At 43.3% G+C, this 24612-nt stretch overlaps 1 protein-coding gene across 24 annotated transcripts in view; it reads right to left on the bottom strand.

The window, feature by feature from the left end:
* Positions 1-24612, bottom strand: part of ANK3 (ankyrin 3) — a 328888-nt gene that overhangs the window by 88785 nt on the left and 215491 nt on the right. For 11 of the 24 annotated variants that reach the window (XM_037062709.1, XM_037062715.1, XM_037062717.1 and 8 more), the window contains 4 exons: positions 19390-19443; positions 12091-12214; positions 10418-10429; positions 7012-7114 (listed from right to left, as the gene is read on the bottom strand). In XM_037062709.1, coding sequence (XP_036918604.1) covers positions 7012-7114; positions 10418-10429; positions 12091-12214; positions 19390-19443 — 293 coding nt within the window. Of the gene's footprint in view, positions 1-7011; positions 7115-10417; positions 10430-12090; positions 12215-13496; positions 14219-19389; positions 19444-24612 lie in introns of those variants that run through there. The other 13 variants (XM_037062718.1, XM_037062725.1, XM_037062733.1 and 10 more) reach the window with 9 other exon arrangements.

Raw genomic sequence — 24612 nt, 5'->3', positions numbered from 1 at the left:
CTTCTCTTGAAGTCAGCTAATATTACCTCTTAAAGCCTCTTGAAAATTATTCTATAAACCATAATGAAGCTGGGTTCTTTGGCGTTTCCAAATCTGACTGACTTCAAGATAATCTAGCTACCAACTTCAACAAAACAAGGTGACTCATGGACAGGGTGGAAGCTGAGATGCTAATAAACCAATATTCAGCTCAAAGTGTCCAAACAAACTGCACTACCTTAAGTCACAGCACCAACTTCTCTGCCTTAAAGGAAAAATCTGTAATCTTGCTGACTAATCTGTCAGAGTGTGGAATGGATCACCCGAGTATTGCTGGCAAAGCACTTTGACGAGAAAAAGCAGCATATTAAATGTCACTAGTCAAAGGTGCTTATCTTCTGGGGGACTATCTCTAGCAAATCTTTAATCTCTAGCTACCTTCTGCAACCATGCGAATTTTTGAGAGCACCTTAGAAATCACATGGAGGGATAGCAACAGACGATTGGGAGAAGGAGAGAGGAGGAAAGGTAGGGAGAATAAGTAGCACAGACGGTGGGGAAAAAATAGACAGGGGGAGGGGGAGGGCAAGAGTAGTGTGGGAAATACAGAAGCTAAAGAACTTAAGACACATGAACATGAACTAAAGTGGGGGAATGTGCGCGGGAGGGGGTGTGCAGGGTGGAGGGGAGTGAAGGGGGGGAATGGGACCACTGTAATAGCATAATCAGTAAAATATATTAAAATGTAAAAAAAGAAACTAGCTTAAATGAACGACATAGGAAGGTAAAGCTGCTGTTGCGGGGAAGGGTGTGTGTATTTTGGGCAAGGGTTGTAGAATGGGGTTGAGAGAGAGAGAGGAAGAAACCTATTAATATAACCCACTTTTGGATTAGGCATTTGTCTCCTTTTCTATTACTGAAATCATTGAAAATTGCTAGGTCTTGAAAAAATAAATGTGAAATTTCTCCTGAAGAACCTTCCAACTTGCCTAGCACATGACTTACTACATATCAAGTAGTACATAACACAATATATGACTAAACATACGTGAGATCCTCTGTAGCTTCAAAAAAGGCCATCTCTAACTCAAAGGATCTGGAATCCTAGGCCATGAAGTAAATGAGAAAAGTTGCCTCCAGGAACAGGGAAACTATAATAAGGTCTCAGATATTAACCACAGACTCATCTCCACAGTTACCACTCAAACAGCCAGTGCATCTGTCTGCGCACTAGTTAAACCTTCCCGACTGGTTGCCTTTGAAGCCTTGCCACTAGTCCTCTTAAGCAACAACACTTGGGCCAATCTGGTCTGAAAGGAAAAGTCTGCCAAATGAAAGCAATCTACTCAGAGAGGGACAGGGCTGCGCGGCTGCCCCATTTTTCTTTTCATTGACATCTGCCTGTCCATCAACAGGACGGAAAAGAAGTGGAAGGTTCTCATGCCTTAGTGATCGATGGGCACAGAATGCCTTTCTAAGAGCTTTTGCTTGGAAACACCCAACTTCACAGCCATTCTCTTAAATCACACCTCATTTTCTTTTTATTTTGTTAAAATTAGGTCTATTCCTGGAGAAAGCATACAATGATAAACTCTCAATGCTGAGTGGTACCTTAAGATGCCAGGGGACTTTGTGCATTGCCTGTGGTATGTGGCTGTTTCATTGCGGGTTTTATGACCGCCAGCCACAAGCACATTAGTGTGGACAGAAACCCAAATTAAACTGGCTTAAGACACCCTCTCCCCAGGAGTCAGGGTGGGGGAGTGGACTGAGATGAATTTATCTGTTTATACAGTGGGAAAGTCTGGGCGGCACTAGCTAGGGGTGTGGCTGAATGCAGCCATGGCTCCAACGATGTGGGAATCCGTGGTCTTCCTGTTCCAACCCCAGCAGCTTGGGATTCACTCCATCTTATAGTTTAGCAATCCCTGAAAGGCTAGACCAAGTCTCACACTCAAGTCTTATTGGACTGGCTAAGATTCTTCATTTCACCCTAACACAATTATGGTAATCCAGGAAAAGGAACACTCTGAAAGGCCAGGTCTGGGGCTCAGCCTTGGAGCGGCGGCGGGGGGGGGGGAAGAATTTCAACCCCTTCTAAACTACACTGACGGAGAAATGGGGGGGCAGAGGTTTGAGCATCAGGTCCTGTGCTAGAGAAAGCGGAATTGGTCCATGTGGGCAAAACCAACCCATGTCTCTTAAGTGATTCCTGCTCTTCTCTCATCCTTGAATAACAACCAGAAATGATACTGAATTAATGTTTCTGCCAGCAAAATACATCCCTTGGTCTTACAACTGCTTCCAGGGTCATTCAAAGAAAGTCTAATTAATTAGTTAGCCCGCAAAGTATTTTTAGACCATGAACATGCCTTCTACCTCACATCCATGTAAAGGTCAAATATTTCCATTCCTTTAAACATGATGTTTTATATGCCATAATTTTAAGCAGAATCATTTTCTCCATAATTTTCATAACTTGCTGAATATAAATTGTCAGTTCCCTTTGAAGCACATTAAATAAGAACTTATTATTAGAGTTAGAAATAAGCATAATGAGTAACACATGTCTAAACATAATCTTTCAGGCTAAAAATGGATAAAGATGATGGTACCACACCCACAGTAACAACACTAGCGAGTATGAGATCCTGGAGGACAGAGTAAAGCTTGGGCTCTTTGCTGGCTTCCTGCTCACTCACACTGAGCAGTGCAGATGTGCGCTGGAAGAGTAGGCTAGTGCCGAAAGGAGGCCCCCTGGAGCCAGGTGGCCAGTGACTGCCATTTGCCAGCTGTGTCCCCTGGGGTGAGTTACCAAAGCTGTCTGTGCACTTGAGTTTCTTCATCTTTTTAATGGAACCAAGACGTTGTCTCACAGGATTTTTGTGAACCGTAAGTGAGTTAGTGCTGGTACAATTCTTAAAATAGTATCTGACACGTAGTAGGAACTCAAAATTAGCTGTTTCCACCACCCTCACCATGAGTATCACTATTCTCACCATAAGCACCACCACCCTATCTCCTGACGCTTATGGCCTCTAAGGGCTTAGTACTCCACTAAGGTAATGAGGACTGCCTGACCTGGGTCACACATAGCAGTGCAAGCCACACCGGATGGGGCTTTCAATAACGATGTCAGAAGGTAGGGAAGAACCAGTCTGTTCTACTCATCTTAGACAACTGGGCTTCAGTCTAGAGTCATCCCTTTCCTTTAGCACTGCCTATTTGGAAAGGAATACTTCCGAGCGCAAACAGATACGGCTCAAAGGCAACTTGGCATGCACACATCTGAGCTTATAACACAAACGCATCAGATGTTGACTGACCAACACACAAGACCCTGGCCAGAGCACTCTAAATCAGAGGTTCCTATCCAGAGGTGCATTCCAGAGCCACCTGTGGAGCTTTAGAGAAACACACGTGCCCAGGGCCCCAGGCAGAGAAATTCTGGTTCTGCAGGCACCTCGCTTCCCAAACAGCCACAGAGGATTCCGACGCTGCTCCCAGTGAAGAACTCCCACTAGCCTCCCGATTCCAGGTGCACTGAAAAATCCGGTGCCCCGGCCCCACCCGTGTCTACCAAGTCAGGACCTGAGCAATCGTCTTTTAAAATGTTTTCCAGGTGATTCTCAGGAGTAGTCAGGCCTGAGTGTCACTGCTTTAAGTAATATCTTTTGACAAACACAATATGTGATTTATTTACATACAATTTTCAGAAGCGTATCTATAAGTGGCTCTTGATTAACAGGTAAAGGGAAAGTGCAAGAATAGGAAGTTCATGGAAAACCCTCTATCAAAGCGAAAAAAAAAAAAAAAAAGAAAGTCCACTCTTGACTGAGGCAGGGGTGGGGAAGGATTAGGAGTTTACAGAGTAGTCCTGAGTGAGGCCCAGAAAGAATGAGGATAGGCTTACTTGCCCTACCTCCCTTCCCAGCCCTGGCCTCCCTACCGGGCTTCAACCAGCTCGGGTTCTTAGGAGTGGGGGGGAGGTGGGCCCGTGCAGGTCATCCTGGATCTGCACCGTCCTGAACCTGCGGTGAATGTGCAAACTGATCAATCAGCAGCAGGGTAATAAAGGGGCAACTAGCCTCTGTGTGGGTGAGGTCTGCTCATGCTGAAAGAAAGCAGCTTGCAGGGCGTTAATTTTTATTCCTTTTCTGCCTTAACTTGTCAAAGGAACTTGAACTGGGCAAAAACAGGGCAGTTTTCAATCTGACAGTAAGCCAGGTAACTTCGCTTTAGGAATGCTAACTACTGAAGACTTCTTTCATGCTTTGAACAAAATCAATACTGTGGAGAAACTCCGTTTGGAAATGTATAAATATAGCTTTAGAGGCACGATCAACATAAGGAAGTTTGTACTTAAAGTCCTAACACAAAGCGTGCAAATGAACCTCCACAGGAAACACTTCTCAGTCTCGTATGGAGTAACTGGGCTCTTCCCACCGAGAGCATCTCTTTTGAGGAACTAGCCTTTTCTCTCTCTTCCACAGTAAATGAGACACGAGGGACTAAACAGGTTAACGTACTTCTTTCAGAAACTGTCTTTCCCTGTCCTCCAAGTTTTTATTTTGAAGGTGTTCATGCAAAGTTGACAAACCCATATAAGGAATGCTTGTACATACTCCACCTAGGTTCAACAATGAATATTTGCCCGATTTGCATTTTTCTTCTCTCTCCACCCCCACCCCTTTTTCTGAACCACTGGAAAATAAATAGCTGACTTAACAATTACTTCAGTTCTGAACATTTCAGCATGCCTATCCCGAAATAGAGATATCCCCCCGTACAGCTTCAATACTGTTATTGCAGCTAAGAAAATGAACTTTCCTGACAGTATTGCCAGTACACTTTCAAATGCCTTCAGTTCCTAAAATGTCATTGTGCCCTTCATATGTTTCCCCAAATCTCTGGTGAATTTATCATGAAAGTGTGTGACTAGGAGTAAGGTTATATACTCTTTAAACATATTATTTCCACAAGGAATGCCTGTCAGACCATGGCATTCTCCGTACTCATCAAAGAAAACAACTTGTTGCTTCTGCAGGATTCAACTTAAGATTTCTTTGCAAAGGTTTCAAGATGCCCTGAACCTTCCTTTCCCCCGAGTGGGCAACAGACGTGTTGTGACATCCACAGAAGTGCTTCTGAAAGGGAAGCAGCGACAAACCGAACAACAGAACATCCGTTTTACCCCAACCCTTCTCTTTGTCTTTTACTTCTTTTCACAAATCCTTCATTCTGAGTAAACGCTGCCGCCGCTGCCGCACCATTCTACTCAAGTAAGCAGGACTAGGTAGAGACTTATTAGTGGGTAATGGGTGGAGTGGGAACCCTCCAAGTCTGCTGGGAGCCTTGCAGCACTACAGACGTTCACGGTTCACTTGAAGGTTGCTGTGCAGAACTTGGGAGGTACTGTCACTACGGCAGTAATAACGGTGGTAGTGGCAGTGGAGGTGACAGTGGCAGTGATGGGGGCGTGGTGGTGGGGGCAATAACGGTGAGGTCACAGTAATGTTGGTAGTGGTCCCAATTTCATGCCCTTGCCCCAGAGCATATATATATTCGGAAATATACACCATGATTAGGTTCAACCAAGGATTTGCTATCCCATTTCAGAACAAGACACATATTTTATGTCGGAAGAAAATGTCACTGATACCTAAGGCATCTCTTTTCACCTGCCATTTTATGTTTTGTGCAGTTTTTTTTTAGGGCATAGAGAATAACAGGCATTCCAACACTTGAAAGTATTATCAGTATACCCACTAACATCTCGTCTCAGTTGGGAACATGAAGAGGTCACAGGTACCTGACTAGGGTACTGGCCACAGCCACCCAAGCACAGAGTTCTGTGGAAGACCTCAACCAATACTCAGGGAGCACCTTCCACTCAAGACCTTAGCTTCACTGTTTGAGACAACTGACTTTTTAGTGTTAACACCCACTTAAACTACGACATGCTACTGCATCTATAATCATTCCACAAAGGGTGTTTTTTTTTTGTCTGACAAAACAGTGAATAGCTGCTGTATCTACCTCTGTAAGGCCTGCTTGCTAAGAATGTTCTAGAGAGTGAAAAGTAATGAAGTGTTTATTGTAGGTCCTTGTGAAGTACAATGTGTATCTGTGTGTCTGGAAACCAGCATCTCCAGACACGTGGGAGTCCTGAAGGCCTGACTGCTGCTTAACCTCTAACCCTGTGATAAGTGACTCACTTATTCACCTGTTCCAATTTACCTTCATTGTGCAGTGAATACACCCAGCATCGTTTCACCAATTACTTACACTGTTTAAATATTATAAGCTACCTTTAAACTTAGTTTTATGCTCCAAACAGTTCCATCCATCACCAACACATGACTGCAATTATAAACCAGGTAGTGTGTCAATCTAGAATAATGAACCATCCTGAGCCTGTCTGCAGTGGGACTACGTTGCTGGGACTTCTTGTATTAAACCAATTATCTATTCAACCACAATTACTGAGAAAAGGGATTGCACAAACACCAAATGAACCTGGCAGGGACTCTGGTAGAAAGCACAATACGTCACATCTTGAGCAGGCCCATTATAGGCAGCTGTGCAACTAAAAGACCAAAACCAGGAAGGATCTAATCTTTAACTATCTGTTGAAAACAATTCTAGCAGATTCCAACACGCACACAAAGTTTGTTTAGTAAAATCAAACATTCATATGGATCATGTCGGCAAATTTAGCTACCAATTATTGTTAACTCTCTTTTTAAGAAGTTAACACTGATTTGACGTAGAAATGAGAAAAGGGATCCACGCCTCTCCTAGGACTTTCCGAGTTTCTCTCTGTGGGACTTTAGTGACTCACACAGAGAAGAGAGGGATATTTCCATTGATCACACGGTTGATTTTTTTCTCCAACTGGCAGTACCGGAAGATTTATCCATGCAAATTCAAACATGTCAAAATAGAGTTTTTGTCACGGGCCAAAGAGGTGGATTCAAATATGCAAAAGACAGTTGAACAACCAAAGAGTATTTGGAACAGAGTGCCTACCTGCTCCTTGGATGGAACGAGGAGCTCTTCGATCATCATGCTGTCCCGGGCATAGGAGCTTCTGTTCAAGGTGTAGGACCTATCCGAACTGAAGGAGCGGAGGCTGTTGGAGTTACAGTTACCCATTCGAGAGTGGTGGATGGTGATGAGATGAATAAAAGAAAATTAATGCATGCAACTTTAAGAACGGGCACAATGGCTAACCAAAAAAAAAATCAACAAAAGTTGTTCTTGAAAAGACACTGTCAAAAATGAAATCCCTTCTGTTTGAGGAACTCTGTTAAGCTTGGACAATCTCATCGTCAGGTTTGGTTTAAAACTAGGCCAATTGGTGTTGCATCTGTGAGAAGATGAAAGGCACAGCAATTTTGGATGTTGCACTGTAACAGCCGGACCAACATGACAACGGAGAAGACCCAGATGATTCCAGATGATCTGATCACCTGAGAGATTTTCTATGGTAAGACCTTACATCAGGCTCCCCTCTCTTTCTGATCCCTATCTGTCTAGTGCGTGCTATTCAATGAAATTGTCTGCTATAAATGGTTCTGTTTATATGTCTTTGGAACTAGATAAGGGTTTAATTTACTGAGAGGTTTATAGTTGCTACTCGTGGAAAGCACTGGAAGGAAGGAAGTAGTGCTGTGAGCACATTTCACCTGCTCCTTTGTCAGCTTTCTCGCCTTGACAATTTTAATTCCATGTGTGGTTATGTGTTCTTTCCTTGCTCAAGTCTTTTCTTACTTGCTCCTTCTACCCTTCACTTTTCTAGCCGCTTACGAATCCTCTACACAGCCCTTGAACTTCCCAGAGTGCAAGCTTTCTTGTGTCCTGAAGTGCTACTCACCACATTGACCTCTAAACTAAAACCAGTAGGGTGATGGGGGTCGGTGAGATGGTTGAAGGTGGTCAAATAGTACAAAATCCGTTATGAAATAAGCCCTGGTGTAATGTACAGCATGGTGACTATAGTTACTACTACTGTATATATTTGAAAGTTGCTAAGGGAGTAGGTCTTCAAAGTTCTCATCACAAGGAAACAACTATAACTGTGTGGTAGTGGACGTTAACTAGGATTACTGTGATAATTAGTTTGCGATACATATGTATTGAATCGTTATGTTCTATCCTGGAGACCGATATAATATTATTTGTCAGTTATATCTCAAACTTAAAAAGGCACTAGAGAAAGGGACCCTGGAAACCCTGTGCGTGTCCACACAGGACACCCAGGCTGATCTGAGCCTCGGCAGGAGACCTCGTGATCCTACTGAAAGGCAAAGGATGGAGGCTTGGGAGGTGCAGCTTCAGGCCATCTCCTGCATGCCTCCCTCTCTCACCTGCCACGACAGGCTGTCACCAGGCAGCTTTCCCTAGCTTCCCGAGGCTTCCTGCCTGTCTTTCTTCGAAAAAGTGGCAGAAGATGAAACCACTGAGCTGCACTCTAGAACTCGCTCCACGGCAACGGGGCGCCCCGCAGCTAGTGGGGCACACAGGCCCTTGGTTTGGGTGTCAGAGTTTTTGGTATGGGGTCCAGGACCATAGTCTTTGGCATCTGTCACCGCCTAGGTCATTAACAAACCGTCTGACTATAAATGCGGGTGATTGAATCTTTACCAGTAGACTCAGTCAGACTGTGGCCTGGCCTTGTGTGTACCAGACTGGGAAAGGAGCAGAGGCAAACAAGAACTCCTTGCTTTACACAAAACGATTTCTTTTCCTCTCGGCAGTTACTATACTAAACACTACCCAAAGCGAGTATTTTTTATCAATACACAGAGGCCCCTGAATTATAGGTATTATTCTAAGTTTCTACATCACTGGGTATGTTATTCTTCTAGGATTAAGCCTTAATTTTCACCAGAATTTTAAAGGGATCTCAGACTCCAAAACAACTATTATTCTACAGCCATTATATAGTGTATTCAGCGAATGTTTACTGACTGTTATAAGCTAGTCAGAGTGTTAGAAACAGGATTTGAAAGCAAGAAAATAAAAGTGAGCATGACCCCTGCACAGAGGAGCTCACCTAGTCAGCCACATGACCTTGAGCACTCGCACAGTCAGGCCTCCAGTGCCCAGCCATGGCTCACACACCCCTCCCCCACCCCCGCTTCCAGTTGTCAACATTTCTTTCTGGTATTCCTCTTTCTAGTCCCTTTACATTCTCTCCTGTACAATATAAGCTTCCTAAAAGCAGGCATTCTCTTCCTACCCTCTCATTCAACATTGTTACCAGGACTTTCTGTGGTGGTGGATGAGTTCTAAATCCTCACTGTGCAAGAGTGTCCATGGGTCACCAGGGGCCACTGTGCACCTGAAGTGTGGCTAGTGACTGAAGAACTGCATTCTTGATACTATTTAATTTCAACTGGTTTTAATCTGAATTGCCACACCGCCTAGGGGACACACTACCAGACAGTGCAACTTCTAAGCATTCAGGCAAGGTTCTGTTTTGCCCCAGGATTGAGATTTGAAAAGCTCACTCCAGGCAACATTCATTCCTTTCCTTAAGTTATGGTTCCTACAGTGTATGTTAACATTGGTGGTACGTGAGCACAATTTTACTATAGATGTGGACTAAGCCTCAAACGTTTTAAAAAATAACTACATATTTACTTTAATTTCAGTTCTTCAATGTATCTAAGATTTGTTGGTATCTTTTACACATCCCCTCTTTCTTTTAACTTGAACATGCATGCCAACAGGGCCCAGAATTGGGAGCTACCAGCAGAAAAGCTGAAAGATGTCTCTGTTCTATGCGCCTAAAGTTCTTACTCCTGACTGTCCCAGACCAACTTACAATAGACAGATGGAGCCAATTAAATCCATCAAGCTTCACTCAGAATCCTTAATACAGAGAAGTAATTTCAGCTACTAAAATTAGACATTATTTGCATGGGGATCTGGAAAGCATTAAATTGTTTTTAACTAAGGTCAACTATATTATTTGTAGTCATCAGTATACCCTAAGTGTTAAATGCAGGAAGTATTAGACAACCACATGCCTAAGAATTCTTAAAACTATACTGATGTGCCTAACACAACTCCAGTGAAATAGCAACCAGCAAACAAACAGCTCTTCGAGACTGTGATGTCCAGTGAAATTTCTCCAGTTTCTTCCTCATGCACCATACAAACTTTGTTAAGGGAAAGAAGTTCCTTAAATATTCAGTCAGTATGGCATAGCAACATTTCTTATCATATATTTAGTCACTTGCTAATTTCCACAGAATCACAAAACCGATTTGCTAAAGCTGAGCAGAAAAAAAAAAAGAGCACATGTCAGAACAACACGGCACAGCACAGCACAGCACAGCCCACACAGCGCGATGCCGAAGAAAAGAAAAATGACAAAATGAGTCAGGGAAGGGCAGGGAAACACCGGGAAAGTGCCATTTCTTACCTGATCTTGGGACTATTTTAAAGTATTTTTAGAAAAAAAATCAGGAGAAGAAAGCAAAAAAAAAAAATGAGACAGGGGAAAAAGAAAAATATGTTATGGTAGAATGAGATACACATTTAATGTATTACTTTTTAAATGTTACACTCAGAATATTATATTCTAACGGTACCTTTAAACATTGGTTTTATGATTTATTTTTATATTTGCCTCTGAGCATAACATGAGTTGCCAATGTAAAAAAATGAGTTACATATAACAGCAACAAATAATAATGGTGCAATCAAAACCAGAAGTATGGAAGCCTTAGAACTTTCTTGGGAAAAAATTATGAGACAATATTCAGTTTAATCACTCTCTGGATGTCAGCTGCTACAATTTCCTATATACAAATGAGTAATCCACCAAATGTTACCTTTTCTAAACTATCTCAGGAAGCGAATCAGCTAGCTATTGGATTACAAAAGCTAGTATATCTCTAAATAGAATTTTCCTTTGAGATCCTCTAAGATTCTGCATATTTTCAGTTATAACTTGTTGCAATCTGTTAATACACAAATAGTACACATTATAAAAAGTTATTTCACCTTCTTGTAAATGATACCTGTTACAAGAAGATTTTGTCTTCCATATACTATATATACATTAACAAAGCAAAAATTCTAGTTACATGAGATTCCAAATTCTGTTAAAAAAAAACAAAGACTAACTAAAAACAAAAAAATCAATTCAGGATTTAAACTGGCCACATCAAGGACAGTGAGCATTAACTCTCAGGTTTACCTTGTGGGAAGTGCCATTTACCATTAGACAATGAAACTTTTTATAACAGACACTCAAACTATAGGAAAATGTCCCCGGGCTCTGGCTTAGGTGGTTTAATTATTAGCTTTAAAATAACCTGACTGTCAGCAAACAAGCTGTTAATCCAACCACGGAAAAGAAGTCCCCAAATTTTGGACAAGGTCCTGTTTCTTTCAAACAGTGTCAAACGGGCCTGAACCCAGGTTTTCCACATACCAGAGTTTTACGTTTTAGTTATGAGGATTGACTTCACCACTATTCCTGTCTGTGACTCTCGGTAAGTCACTGTCACACCCCTAACATTTCCCTAGTAAACAAACTACCGGCAGAGTTTTACAAGAGATCCTCGAACTCTTGGCAGGCAATTCTAAGAAACAATATGTAATTTTTAAAAATACATATTGTATTTTTAAAAAATTTTAAAAGAGTATTTAAAAAATACCCTTTCCAGTCTCAATCAGACATTCTTCTTTCAGTAATGAAGACAGACTAGTGAGTAATCAACATAAATATTTCTTATTACTGGAAAATAAGATTTTTCTTCTAATAGAGAACCAGATTTAGTTTCGAAACATGTGACCCAGATCGGCTCTCCCAGTTTTGTCTGTGAGCTCTTTCGCTTGAAGCATGACCGCAAGGTGGGAAAATACAGAACAAACAACTAGCACGTTCACTCACATAAAATTAAGGACTGAAAACCATGAAAGCAAATAGCAGAGCGTGTACACTCAAGTTGAGACCATTTCACCAAATTCATCTCCTTCTCCAAAGAGCACCTTTGGGGACCACGGGGAAAATGAACATGATGTTGATTTATGACAAACCATGGTGGCTTGAAATTGCCTATGAAAAAAAGAGCAACAATAAAATACCTGGCAGAACGGGCCCCGAGACTAAAGCCCATGTAGCCTTCGGCAGGCAGAGAGTCATCGCCCAGTTCCTTAAGGTCCTGGGGCCCCAGATACTTGTCCGTGTCCCCTGTCATCGCATCTTCACCTGCGGACGCACAAAGCAAGGCCCAAGTCAGAAGCTGCCCTTTTGAGGACGGTCCGCGGTGGAGTAACCTGCTCCTCCGGTCTCGGCAAACACCCATACGGTCACAGTCATCTTCTCCTGACCCCTGGGTAGTATTTGTAACTGCCATCGAGCAGGAAAAAGTACAGGCAGAGGTTAGTTCACAATTTCAAGAGTAAAGTTAAGTAGCAGAAAGAGGTCCTGGTACTAAGTACCAATTTCAATGCATTTCCTCTGCTTCCTTCCTCCCCCTCCAGCCCTGGCAAAGCAGAAAGAAGGATCTTGTATGTCCATCACTTGTCAGCAACTCACTGGGATGAGGGCAGCTCGTTTGAATGGATGTTGGTGCAAAATAAAAACCATCTCTTCCTTACTTTTCTGGAAATTGTATGTGGAAAGGGGCTCTTGTTTAAGTGGTCTTCTCACACACAGGATTTCAGTCTGGGGCTTAGGTAAGAAGCTGGCACATTGCTTAACCTGAACTGTAACTGTTCAGTTGGAGAATAATGAATCATTTCGGTTTTCAACTGTTTCTAAACCAACCAAATTAACAACGCGGTCCAATGTCCCCAGTGTCTAAACCCTCCTTGCAAAGCAGCTCTTCCTTCCACGGAGATCAAATGGAGGTTTCAGCACTTTGAAAAAGGGACTACATACAATCAATTGCTCTTTAGCCCTTGATACAAAGAGTTAACCACATAAAACACTTTTACTAGCTACATATGCATAACATGACCTCACATGGAAAAACCACATTCCGGGAGTGACAGGGCAGGTTTTCCAGATGCCTTTTGCCCTTAGTGACGGTTCCCATCCTTGCAAAATGTAGCACAGGCTGTGGAAAAGTTCCTTCCGCAAAGAGGCAAACTCCATCTCTTTTTTTATGACTCTCAGTCTCTCTCTGGATGGACACAAACTTGGCTGGCTGGGTAAAGATCTCAAAAGCGTGTGTTATGTTTTCTCAAAGGTAAGTGATTTATCCACTCCAGCTATATTTTCCAATTCCCTTCTCAGTACCGTTTATAATTTCCATTCATTGAAACTCAGGAAACCACGAGAGCTCAGCCTTTAAACTACCAATCAAGTCTAAAAATACACTGTCAACTACTGTTTTTGCAAATGTAAGAACTAAACAGATGGACTTTCTCCTGCGACCCAGTAGCAAGAGATTATTTTAAGTAACTATTTACCACTGGGCCAATTTGCACACTCACCGCACAGGAGACAAAAACAGTACACACAAAGCACAACTTAAAGATCTTACTCTGTCGTACAGCCATTTCCACCAGGCGGGGCTGATCAGGCGCTTTCCTGAGGTTTCCTGGAATTCCTTAACCAGTGGCTTAGAATCTACCTCCAAAGCAACCCGAATGAACCAATCCTTGGGTTGTATCCACGCTCTTCACCACCACCGCCGAGTTCCTCTCAGCATCTTCTCCTTGTAGGCAATTGAGGAACTGCACATAGTTTGCTATTCATCAGAGTTCAAAGATTTTCAATATTTCAGGCCAAAAAAAAAAAAAAACCCCTCACAAAACAAAACCTGGCTACTCTTAATTGAGATTAAGATCCTTTTGATTACTCCGCAGACATCCTTTTAAAGCTCCTCCTGATTGGATTAAAAACTCCTCTGGCAAGCCTCTAGCAGGACCGAATGGTGACATAAATGCAAGCCCTGAGTTATTTGTATGTAAATATGCGGGCAGCTCCAGTGTAGACTTTCGGTAATTTGATACCGGTGCTCGGTGCCTAACCGGGTAACCGAGACAGCCCTAAACCGAGGGAGAATCAGCCAGCGAGGTGCTGCTGCCTTTAATTTCGAGGTGACTCTCTCCCATCAGGAATGAAGAGCTGGCCAACCCAGGTAGAGAAAAAACAAGAAAACAAAGAAGCGGCCCAGGCAGGGAGTGGCAGGGAGCTGCAGGCAAACTTTCAACTTTGTTCTCAGCTGGGAACACCAGGAGCCTCGGTTATTTATGGTCCCTGTCAGGTGGAAGGAGGGGAAAAAAAGACAGAGGGAGGGCCTGCCCTTGAGCTGGAGTTGTGAAACTGTGGGGCAGGGGGAGGAAGCAGTGATTCCCATAACTCTCCAAGAAGCGCAGGAGAACACACTCATCACTGCTGCTTTTTAGCAAGAGTTTGAGAAAAAAAGGAGCAGAAGTGAGACCATCTGGAAAAAGCAGTGGATGTTCAGCTTTATTTTCGGCACAGGTTCTTTCATCTCTTTAATACTCTGGAAGGAACAAATTGGCTCTCCCTCTTGAGAGGTCCCTGGAGGCGGGCAGGGCAGGTGGGGCGGGGCGGGTTGGGGGGAGCGGGGGAGCAGGGGAGCTTGGGTTGGAGAGGTCTGTGCTGCAGTGGGTAGGTGTTTCTGTCACTTTGCTGTTACATTGTTTCCCTCTCCCTGGGACTCCTGGCCTGCCTTCACAGCTGCTCCACCCTGTTTACGTTGGCAAGCGTTGGAAAAAACTAAGCAAACTAAGCCTACGCGGGACTTCTGCACCCTCCATCTGGGTACACTGCAGAGGCAATTTCATTACTCTTTTTCAGGCTAGAAAGGAAGTAAAGGGGGTGAAGCTGTCCTGCTGAAGTTGAAGTAGGTGGTCTGCAGCACTTTTTTCATGATAGTGTGTCTATTTCTTGGGTTGTTACCTAAATACACAGACTTCTGAATCTGTACAACGGACGAAGAGGGAAACGGATTTGGTTTTCCTGGATAAATGCATAAATAACCGTAACAATAAGTGACTCATGGAATATTAAGACAATACGATACCTAGTGTTTTAATTTGACCAGCTTGGCTGTAATAGACATTGTAAATATGTAGAAATAGGAAGGAAGCCATTTATAAGGCCTGGTACATATTGAAAAACATTCCCAAGTGAAAGAATAATTTCCAACCTGAAAAGAATGGGAGGGAAAGTCATGGCAAAAATAAAGAAAATCTCTAAAACCTCAATCTGTGTTCCACAATCGCGCTTAAAATCCAAATACTCTGGCAAAGCCTTATTCAGCGTCACTCAAACTTGCTCACAAGGACTGCAGCAAAAAGGGTTATTCCCCTCGACTTCTCTCCTGCCTTGCTCTGGCCACTCCTCCAAGCCCATTCCGCCTTCTGCTATACAGAGTTATTTCAGTCTTTAGAATTCCTCAAAGTCTTGTAGACTTTGCACCACTGCCTTGGATGTACTCTCTTGATGGGACCTTTACCCCTCTTCTTCACCCCAGTTAATTTCTCCAACGTTTGACTCTTCCCAGAACTCCTCCCACCCTCACTGGTCATCTTAAGTGAGGTGTCCCTGTGTGGACTTCTCTGATCGGAGCGTGTTGCCAACAGAAACATCTGCTGAGTCTCTCCCACTTGATGGGGCGATCCCTAGATTAGGAACCAAATTTTTCCAGGGCCTGGCATGTTGTAACTATCCCATAAATATTTTTGAAATCATGGTTGCTTTTATTAAAGAGGTTGGTGTTCTTGCTTCCCCCCATTGAATTCCTCGGTAACTTAGGACCCTCTGGGCATGTCAAGTGTGATGACTGGTCAGTATACTGGAAAATGTCCATAAAATTGAGTTTTCCCTCCCCTTTGACCCTCCTCCTCCAGCAAGGGTCACTGCAAAACCAAGAGAGGCTAGGGTGGCAGTGGCAGCTGTCAATACATGTGGTCAAAGATGAATTAAAATAGACTAAGAAATTATGCATTTCCTCCTCTAGAAAAGTGAAAAAATTTCTTACAAGTTCGGGAATTTAGAATTCAAGGCAATGGTATTATTTTAAAGCAGTTTTGCACAGTAGGTGATCAGGGTTAAAATCCAAGTTCCATCATTTCTGATTTGGTGACCTTTGGAACGCTTTACTTGGAGTCAGTTCAACCTCTACAAAACTGGGAGAGTGACTTTCCTCTACCCCAATGATCTCCGAGGGTATTAAATGAGATAATGGATAAAGTAAGGGCTTAATGACCGCTGCTCATTACTATTATTCTGTAGCATAGTGTTCTCTAGTGCCCAAGCCTCTGAATGTATGAACTCATATAGTTAGCATTTAAATTGCTGCTATTTATACTGGTGAGGGCAAAATCCAACCAACCATAGCAGCAACTTGTCCCTGATCTCTATTGGCTCACACAGGGCATGGCTCCTCACAGGTAAGGTAATCACCAAGTATTTCTTGACTAAATGAATAAATGAACAGTAATAATAAAGTGAACTCACTCTCCTTTCAATCAACACAATATTCTATAATTATTGTACCGTACAACATACTACTGTACTGCAGATTAGAAAGGCGTGAGATGAACTGTACTGAGTGACTTAATAACTACCTCTGATCCATTCTATAAGCTACAAACATGTTGGTCATTGGTAGCTCCTGACCAATACTTCTTATACAAATTGCATATAAACCAACCAAAGTATTCTATTAACAGACAACACTCATACAACACCAGGTATATTTAGTTAAAAGATATACAGGAGTAGGCAAAATATATTTGCAGTTGTGCAAAGAAATAATAATTAATACTAACACAAGAATAAACTCTGTTTCATGTATTCACAACTATAAACCTATTTTTGTCCACCTGTGTGAGTGAGGACTCTCCAAAAAACGAAAATTATCTTCTGGAGAGCAGGCCCCTTGTAGTACAGGCTTCCCTGTTTGGTGGGTGTTCTGGGAACCCATTTGTATCAATGTACCAGATGGTGGTGTTTTAAGAGGCTGCATTCAGCTTCAATGAAATTTTTTTTGCAGACTCTTTCAATGCAGTTGCCCGTTTCATGATGGGTGATTTGTAAGTGCACCTGCCCACACTGCCATTTTAAACACAATTTTTAAAAATGAATCCTAGTTTTTTTGGGGGGGGTTCCCCCTCCTGGTATATTGCCAAGAAACACAAATTTTCACTAGGAAGTACTTGTGTGGGCTTATGTTTCCTATAAGTGTTTGATACATTAGTTTGACTTTTGAACAACTAAATGCAGGGGAAGCGATTTTGCATGACCCGAGTCTGAGTTAAAAAGAAACCTTACAGCTTCCGTCTAAGTCTCTTGGAACACTTTCAGAGGAAGCCAATCCCAATATAAAAAGTTTGACTACCTCGAAAGCACCATGCTTGAGAAGGAGCTGAAGGAAGCCATAGGGGGAGGTGGCACAGAGACCAGCCCTGAGCTGTTGCAGCCAGCCTGGCCGAGGTGACAGACCTTTGAACAGAGACACCATCTTGAATATCCTGCTATGATACTCCTGCCTCAGCTGCGGTCTGACCAGAATCTCATGAAAGATCTCAAGAACCCAGCTGAGCCCAGTCAACTCACGCCACCATGGGAGATAGTAATAAATTAAACCACTGAGTTTAGAGATGGGCTATTACATTGTAATAATTAGTGGAAACAAGGGGGAATGAGGAATGCGAAGGTGCAAAGGTAAGTCAAGGAGGTCACATCCAGGCTGCCTAATGCATCAGTCATGAATGAGCGTGAGCTCGTAGTGCATTATATGATCAGGGTAGATGATCAGGGTAGACACAGCCCAAGGGAACGGCACTGGTAAATGCCACTAGAGACCTCATCATTTTAGTATTGATTTGATGCCTTTCAAAATTCGGAGGACTGGCATTCTTTGGTTAATCCATTTCTGACAGCATAATACCAGAGGCTGGAAAATGTTTAAAGAAGAAACCACCCCCCCCAATCTATTTTGATCCCACCATTAAGCAAATAGCAAAAGCTGCTCGGGGGGCGGGGGCGGGGGGGGCTGCACTTCAGTGGCCCAGCCATCTCCTCGTAGTCCCCCCGATCATGACTAGGTGAAGAGAAGGGGTTTCTGGAACCACAAACTTTCAAAGGTTCATATACTTTGTCTACAAGGAAATAATACAATACAGAACCAGGGACAAAGGAAAAGGGAGAATATGTACATCGAGTGACTGTCAGGACTGTGGGCGATCAAACAGGTGTGCCCTGATTCCTTTTTCAATTTCATGTCGGTGGTGCAGGGGCTGTGCCTGCTGGAAGATCCCTCGCCCGGGATCCTTGCAGCCCTTCAGTATGCCCACGAATGGTCCCTTTTAGGCTGAATAAAGAAAACGGTTCTTGGCCTAATACTTAGAAGTGTTTTCATGTCCTAAAAATACTTTTTTTTCTTTTCTTTCGCACCCAATTTTCTTCTACTCCCCCCAACCCCTTAAAACCCATCATCGGTGAATACTTTTGTTGCTTTTCTGGGGGTTGAAAATTGCTTTCCTATCTAAATGGAGACTAGAATCATAAATAAAGTTCCTTAACGTAACTACGGCAAATTATATTGTCAGAAACTTTGTTTATTTTTTTTTCTGTGCAATGCAGAATCTCCCCAAGGAATGTATTTCATAACATTATACAGTTGAAATTAATAGCATAAAACACTTCAGATGATTAACAGAAGACCTCCAAACTACATGGGATTTTACAAAACCTAGATTAGAAAGCATAAAGGGGTACTTAGCTTAAATATTCTAGTGATTTATCAGGGGTTGGTTTGTTACTGGAATTCAGCAAAGAGTCTTATAGATAAGAAGTTAATGATCAGAATTTAGAAGAGTCAATGTACTCTACTTGTTCTGAAAAAAGCAATTTTTTTGGATAATCACACAGCAAAGAGAGGAAATGAAAACCATCAGAAAAAGAAATCCTTTAACCGTTTCTCGAGTACGTTATAGGAGAGTAGAATGAGATCACATCATGAAAACCAACACCGCTCTTTATTGAGCATTTACTGTGTTCTAGGCACTGTTTGGTGTTTTACAAGTATCATTATCACAATAATGCTATAAAATAGAATTATCTCCATTTCAAGATAAACCCCAGTTCACACTTATTGGAGTAAGATCTCTTAGAATATGGAGAAAGTCAAATTCAAAATCAGTTAGTTTGATACAGAGCTCTACTTTTAACTAATGCAATATGCTACACTACTGAACAAATACTATAAAAAATTGGTACCCAATTGTAAGCTCCATGAGGGCATGCTTGTTTTCTATTTAATTCCGTGTTCCGTGCCCAGAGCAGAGCCTGGCACACAGAGTACATGCTCAATAAATGAGTGCAATGAAAGTTCAGTGATTGCCCCAGGAGATGGCAACTAGATCACTCGAGCAAGGAGAAGGAGGGAGACTTACTTTTCACCGTCAACTCTTGTACCTTGGGAATTTTATACCATGTGCATCTAACACCTATTTGAAAAATGAATAAAATTAAAATAAAACAAAAAACAGGGACCGCAGGTAAGTCATTAGGCTGTGTGTTCTATATATAACTGAAAAGGTATTTTGACATATAAAGATTTGCCATGTAGATATTAAGATGTGCATGTATACCAACCACCACGTATCCAGCAAACTCGAAGAGGAAACTCCGGCTTTTACAGTATTTGACCTTACTTGCCCCTTTAAGGGATGGAGCAGAAGAAATGAACTAACAAGACAGACAGAAGGAGATGCGTGATATTAATGTGCTCCTGGGAGCTTCCCAGTCTTCTGAAGCAGCGGTTCTCAACCCACAGGATGCAATAGAATCACAAGCTCCCGTGTGAATCTAATGCTCCTGGGTCTAGGAACCACAGTTTGATAAACACTGCTCTAAAAAATCCTTACAAATTAATGACAAATATCTAATGGCAGTACTGATTCTACAGAATTAAATGTCTATCTTCCCAGTGGAAATTACTAGAATGAGCAAAACATCAGCTTCAGCAACTGAATTCAATGGATCAAGTGGCATGTCTCTCAAATTTCAATGGGTATATTTGGATCACCTGGAGACCTCGTTAAATTGCAGATGCTGGTTCCGCAGGTCTAGGGCAGACCCTGAGATCTTGAATATGTAACAAACTCCTAGGTACTGCAAACTGCACTTTGAATAGCAAGAAGGTAGAGCACTGTGTTAGGACCTATGTTATGAGTAAAGGCAACTATTGCCTTTGAGTCACATTAGAGTTAATGGGGAAGTTACTGAGATTACGGATCTGCACATATCTGACCTTGCAACTCGCACTTGGGATCAAGCCCTTGCCTTCATTGAGGTCTCCTGTGAATGTTGAGAGATGGATGTGAGGACATCGGGGAGGTACAGATGATGGAATCGTGCCCTCTGCTTCAGAGACTCATACGTGTAGCACAGCCACTGGTGCTTGGCTGGAGGCACAGACTCCAGGAGCTCTGGACTCACGGACCTTCTGAGATGGCTGGATGCTCAGAGAGGGGATGATGGCCCCAAGGCCAAGGTGGAGAATGGAGGGAGGTCTCTTCCCTACTCCCTGCACTCTCCACCTGCCCCTTCTATCAGGAACTAGCAAACACTCATTTAACCATTTGTTTTCCAGCATCTCCTGGTAGCCGTGGGGGTTCTTTCAAAACATGACTAGATGCTGGAATACAATCTTTCCTTGCTTTCTTTCTCAAACATGTAAGAACAACAGGATAAGCTGAGAAAATGCTTAGACGGGCAATGAGTGGAGTAAGTGGCCTTTAGGAGGCTAAAGAAGTGTGTGTCATTTTAAGGGATCCACGAGCCTCTTGTGGGAGGGCCATCCTCTGCACTGCTTCCCTCCTTTCCCCAGCTCTGCCTGCTCAGAAGATCATGGCTTCACAGGTGGCCAACACGGAATGGGGCTTGAACGGCAAAGCCTGCACATCTCTTAAGCAACAACAAGTGCCTGTGACCCTTCAGAACAAATGACTCTTCTTGCTCAGGCTGATTTGTTTCCATAAAGAGAATAGAAGTCCATTTGCTTCTTTACTCTTCAACATTGTTCTGTGCTTTGCGGCTTGATGTGCTTCTTTAAAAAATGGTATAGTGCTTCACTGCTCCTTAATGTAGGCTAGATATGGTTTCAAAAGTAAGCATGTGTGACTCAGTGTTGGAATTTTTCCAGGTGTAGCAACGAAAACTGTCCCCTGTGAACTCAGTTAATAAATAAGCCCATCCCAGCAAAGAAAAAGAATTCAGTGTCTTCCCAGTGAAGAGGTAGAAAAATACAATGTTGCAATAGTCACTAGTGCTTTTCATATATTCTTATCAATAATCCTTAACTATAACCCAGAAATTCCCCTCAGTCATCTAAGTAAGATTGCCCAGTACACCAACGTGGTCAAACGAACATCTCAGACTAACAACAGAATGCAGTTAGGAAGGAGTGCAAGGTTACTTACACTCTTCTCATTATCTAAAATCTATGCCACTTGTAAAGAAGCCTAGGTGATGAATAAATTACTAGCCACAAGCTAGCCCTGTGAAATCAGGCACGAAAATGTTGGTTCTTGCTTGCAGAGAAATTAGGTAGTTACTTAAATTTGAGGTGGCAGTGGTCTGCCAATTGGTTCCTTCTCTTGTTCATCCTTTCTTAGCGATTTGTCTAGCCCTGGCTCCAAATCCAAACCTTCTTAGTCTCGGCCCTTCATGACTGAGGCGCGCAAGGACCCTACGTACGAAACAGGAATGTGTTCACTGTCCCCAGGTACAAAGGAGTACCAGGGCCATGTATACTCTGTGGGCAAGGCTTCGGCCTCTTCCTTCTCTTCTATCCAAACTGCCTTTCATTGTGCAGGGCAGTAGCTATCTGTTCTTTAGTTTGTTTTCTATCTCTGAGCTAAAAGATGTATATGTACAAGGTAAAGACACCCAGGCCCTTTGTCAGTGCTGATCCTCACTGTGGTTCTGGCCCAGGTGGTCAGCCCACCCCTTCCCACGTGTCCTTGGTTGTCCAAGCCCTCCTGTTCCCAGCTCTCCACCCCCCCCCCCACTACCTGCCCCTGCCGTTCCCTCTCGGTGCTGATGGCGCACTTTCTTCTCTCTGTAGTGAGGATGCCGGTGTGAGGGGAGGCGACCGGGGTGGCTTGTTTAGGACTGGCACCCACATGAAGCAGGTCAGACTCAGCAGGTACATGGACAGGGATTGAAATAATTGGGCAGGGGTGAGGGAGAAATCATGTTCGAAATTGCAATGTGTTTTGGGCAAATGAAAAAACCACCTGTTGTCCTTAGTCAATAAACACGCTTCATTCCCTGCCCCCTCTTAATATAACATCCCTCAGTCCACTCCTTCCACCGGCTTGTTGGGTGGGGGGGAAATACACCACTGTCTGACTTTCCTCTCCATACGAGAAGCCCTCCTTCTAGTCTACAGTCACGATGTCAGGGACGTGCCAGCTGCTGGGTCACCAGGGAGTCTCGTGGTGCCTATGCCCACCTGACGGGACCTTCCCAGGGAGGGTCCTCCCATGGCCTCTCCTAGAACTCACACGCTCCGGCTTTCCCCTCCACTCTCCACAGCCTTCGGCTCTCCCCTTCCTCCTAAACGTCAGTGCGCCCAGGGATTTGTAGAACTGCTTCTCTTCCCACCATGGCCGGTCCTGGGGTCCTCATTCTGGCTGGTGCCTGGCTTCCCCTCCCCACTGGTGTGCTGAGCTCCACCATGGAGCCCTTCGCTCCCCTGTCTCTGTCACTTGGACCAAGAAGTTTTCTGACCCGGCAACACTCCTTCACAGTACCCGCCCTCTCTGCTCTACCCCAACCCTGGAAAAAAGTTATGTTTGTCCAAATTCTATCTAATCCTTAAATAACTCCAGCTATTCTTCAAAGTGCTTCCTCTTTGAGGCCTTCAGTTATCTCCCCTTCTTCTGAAGTTCCTTGTCATTTCATCTATTCTTCTCTTGACTTAAACCATCTCATTGAGTAGAAGGGTCAAAGCAGAAAAAGTAAATTCATTTTTCCAATTTCCTTGGTACATGCACCTGAACAGATATCTTAAACTCTTTGAGCCTCAGATTCCTTCGTGTAGATTAGAACTAATAACACTTCCAATTAGGACTAAGTGCAAACTAGGAGTGATGATAGTACAGATAATTCACTCCGCTACTTTGACAAAATTAAGCAAGGCAAGGTACCTTGTAACTCATATTTCCTGAGATCTCTGGGCTCACCCCCCTCACACATTACGATCTCATCCAGAACTTACAAGAATCTCTCATCTAGATTACCAGGCACCACCAACGTGCGAGTCGAGGTTGCGGACGGGGATTTGAGTACACGCACTGCGCTGACGCATGTGATCTTGACCGAGGTCCCTCACCCTGATGGAAAGGGCTTTCCCCATCTGGGAAGTGGAAAAGCTGGGCTCTAACCTAGAGGATCACTGTGTGCGTTAAGTGATGTAATGCATGAACTGTATGTACCTTAAAGCCTCACCCACAGAAAAGGGCTCAACAAATGGTTAAGTACTTGTTCAGGATGTTGAGAGTGTTCACGTAAATGGGACCCTGTGGAGGGACAGAGACACAGTAAATGTGTGACGCTTAACCAGTGACACGTGGACCCACGAACGAGGGCCTCTGAGTGTATGTCCTAAGAGCTCGGGCAGTGACAAGGGCAGCTCCGCCCTCTAGAGCTAACAGGCTGGTTTGAAAAAAAAAAACAAAATCACTCACAAGTTGTCAAACTACAGTCTGTGGGGCAAAGCCAGCCTGCCCTCCTCATTCCAGTAAATCAAGTTTTGTCGCACAGCAACGTCTACCTGCAGAGGTGCTGTCTCCGCTGTGTTCCTGCTGCCAGGCGGATTGGAGTAGTTGGGAGGAGACAAGGTGGCCCTCAGGGACAAGTTTCGCTGCCCCCCAAATGTATGACTAATACACTGAGATGAGCATTAGGAAGAAGTCAAAAAGTATGACTGAGAAGAGAACGGAAGGGAGACAGCCGAGGGGTCACACCCCACGGGACCCTTCCCCTCTCCAACCGCTCGGAGGGACAGAAGTCCAGTCTACGTGCAATGGAAAGCCTTGAGAGCCTGTTAGTTTAGGTGTGCATTTGGGGGGTGTATCTGTATTATTTGTGGGGGATGACTACTTTTTTCCTGAAATACAGCAACCACACAGATGACCATGTAAAAACGTAAATGCACGCTTTAACAAATTGTTATAAGATACGCAATTTTCTAACAATAAACATCCAGGTTAAGAAACAAAACATCCGCACTTCAAAAGCCTCCCAAATCACAGCCTCCTTCACGTTTAATCACCCGGCTCATGATACTCTTGTCCTTGTGGTTTAAAAATAACCTCACAGTCCTACCTGAATTTGACGAATTTTGTCTTTGCATAATCCACAACCCAGGACCTACACTCCTAGGTTCTGACCCTGCAGAAGTGTGTGTGTAGGTTTAGCAGGAAACACTTACAAGGAGATTTATAGCAGCTTTATTTGCGACAGCCCCAAACTGGCAACCAGCCTGATTTACATGAGTAGAAGAATAGATAAAGTAATGATGGCATAGGCAAACAATGGAATATCACATAGAAATAAAAATAAACTACACTTATATGCAACAGCATGAATGAATCTCAAGAACA

This window comes from Sturnira hondurensis, unplaced genomic scaffold (genome assembly GCF_014824575.4).
Source record: "Sturnira hondurensis isolate 20B ecotype Veracruz unplaced genomic scaffold, ASM1482457v3 Scaffold0014302, whole genome shotgun sequence".
Taxonomy (NCBI): Eukaryota; Metazoa; Chordata; class Mammalia; order Chiroptera; family Phyllostomidae; genus Sturnira; species Sturnira hondurensis.
The sequence above is the reverse complement of the archived record's forward strand: the minus strand, read 5'-3'. Positions and strand labels throughout refer to the sequence as shown.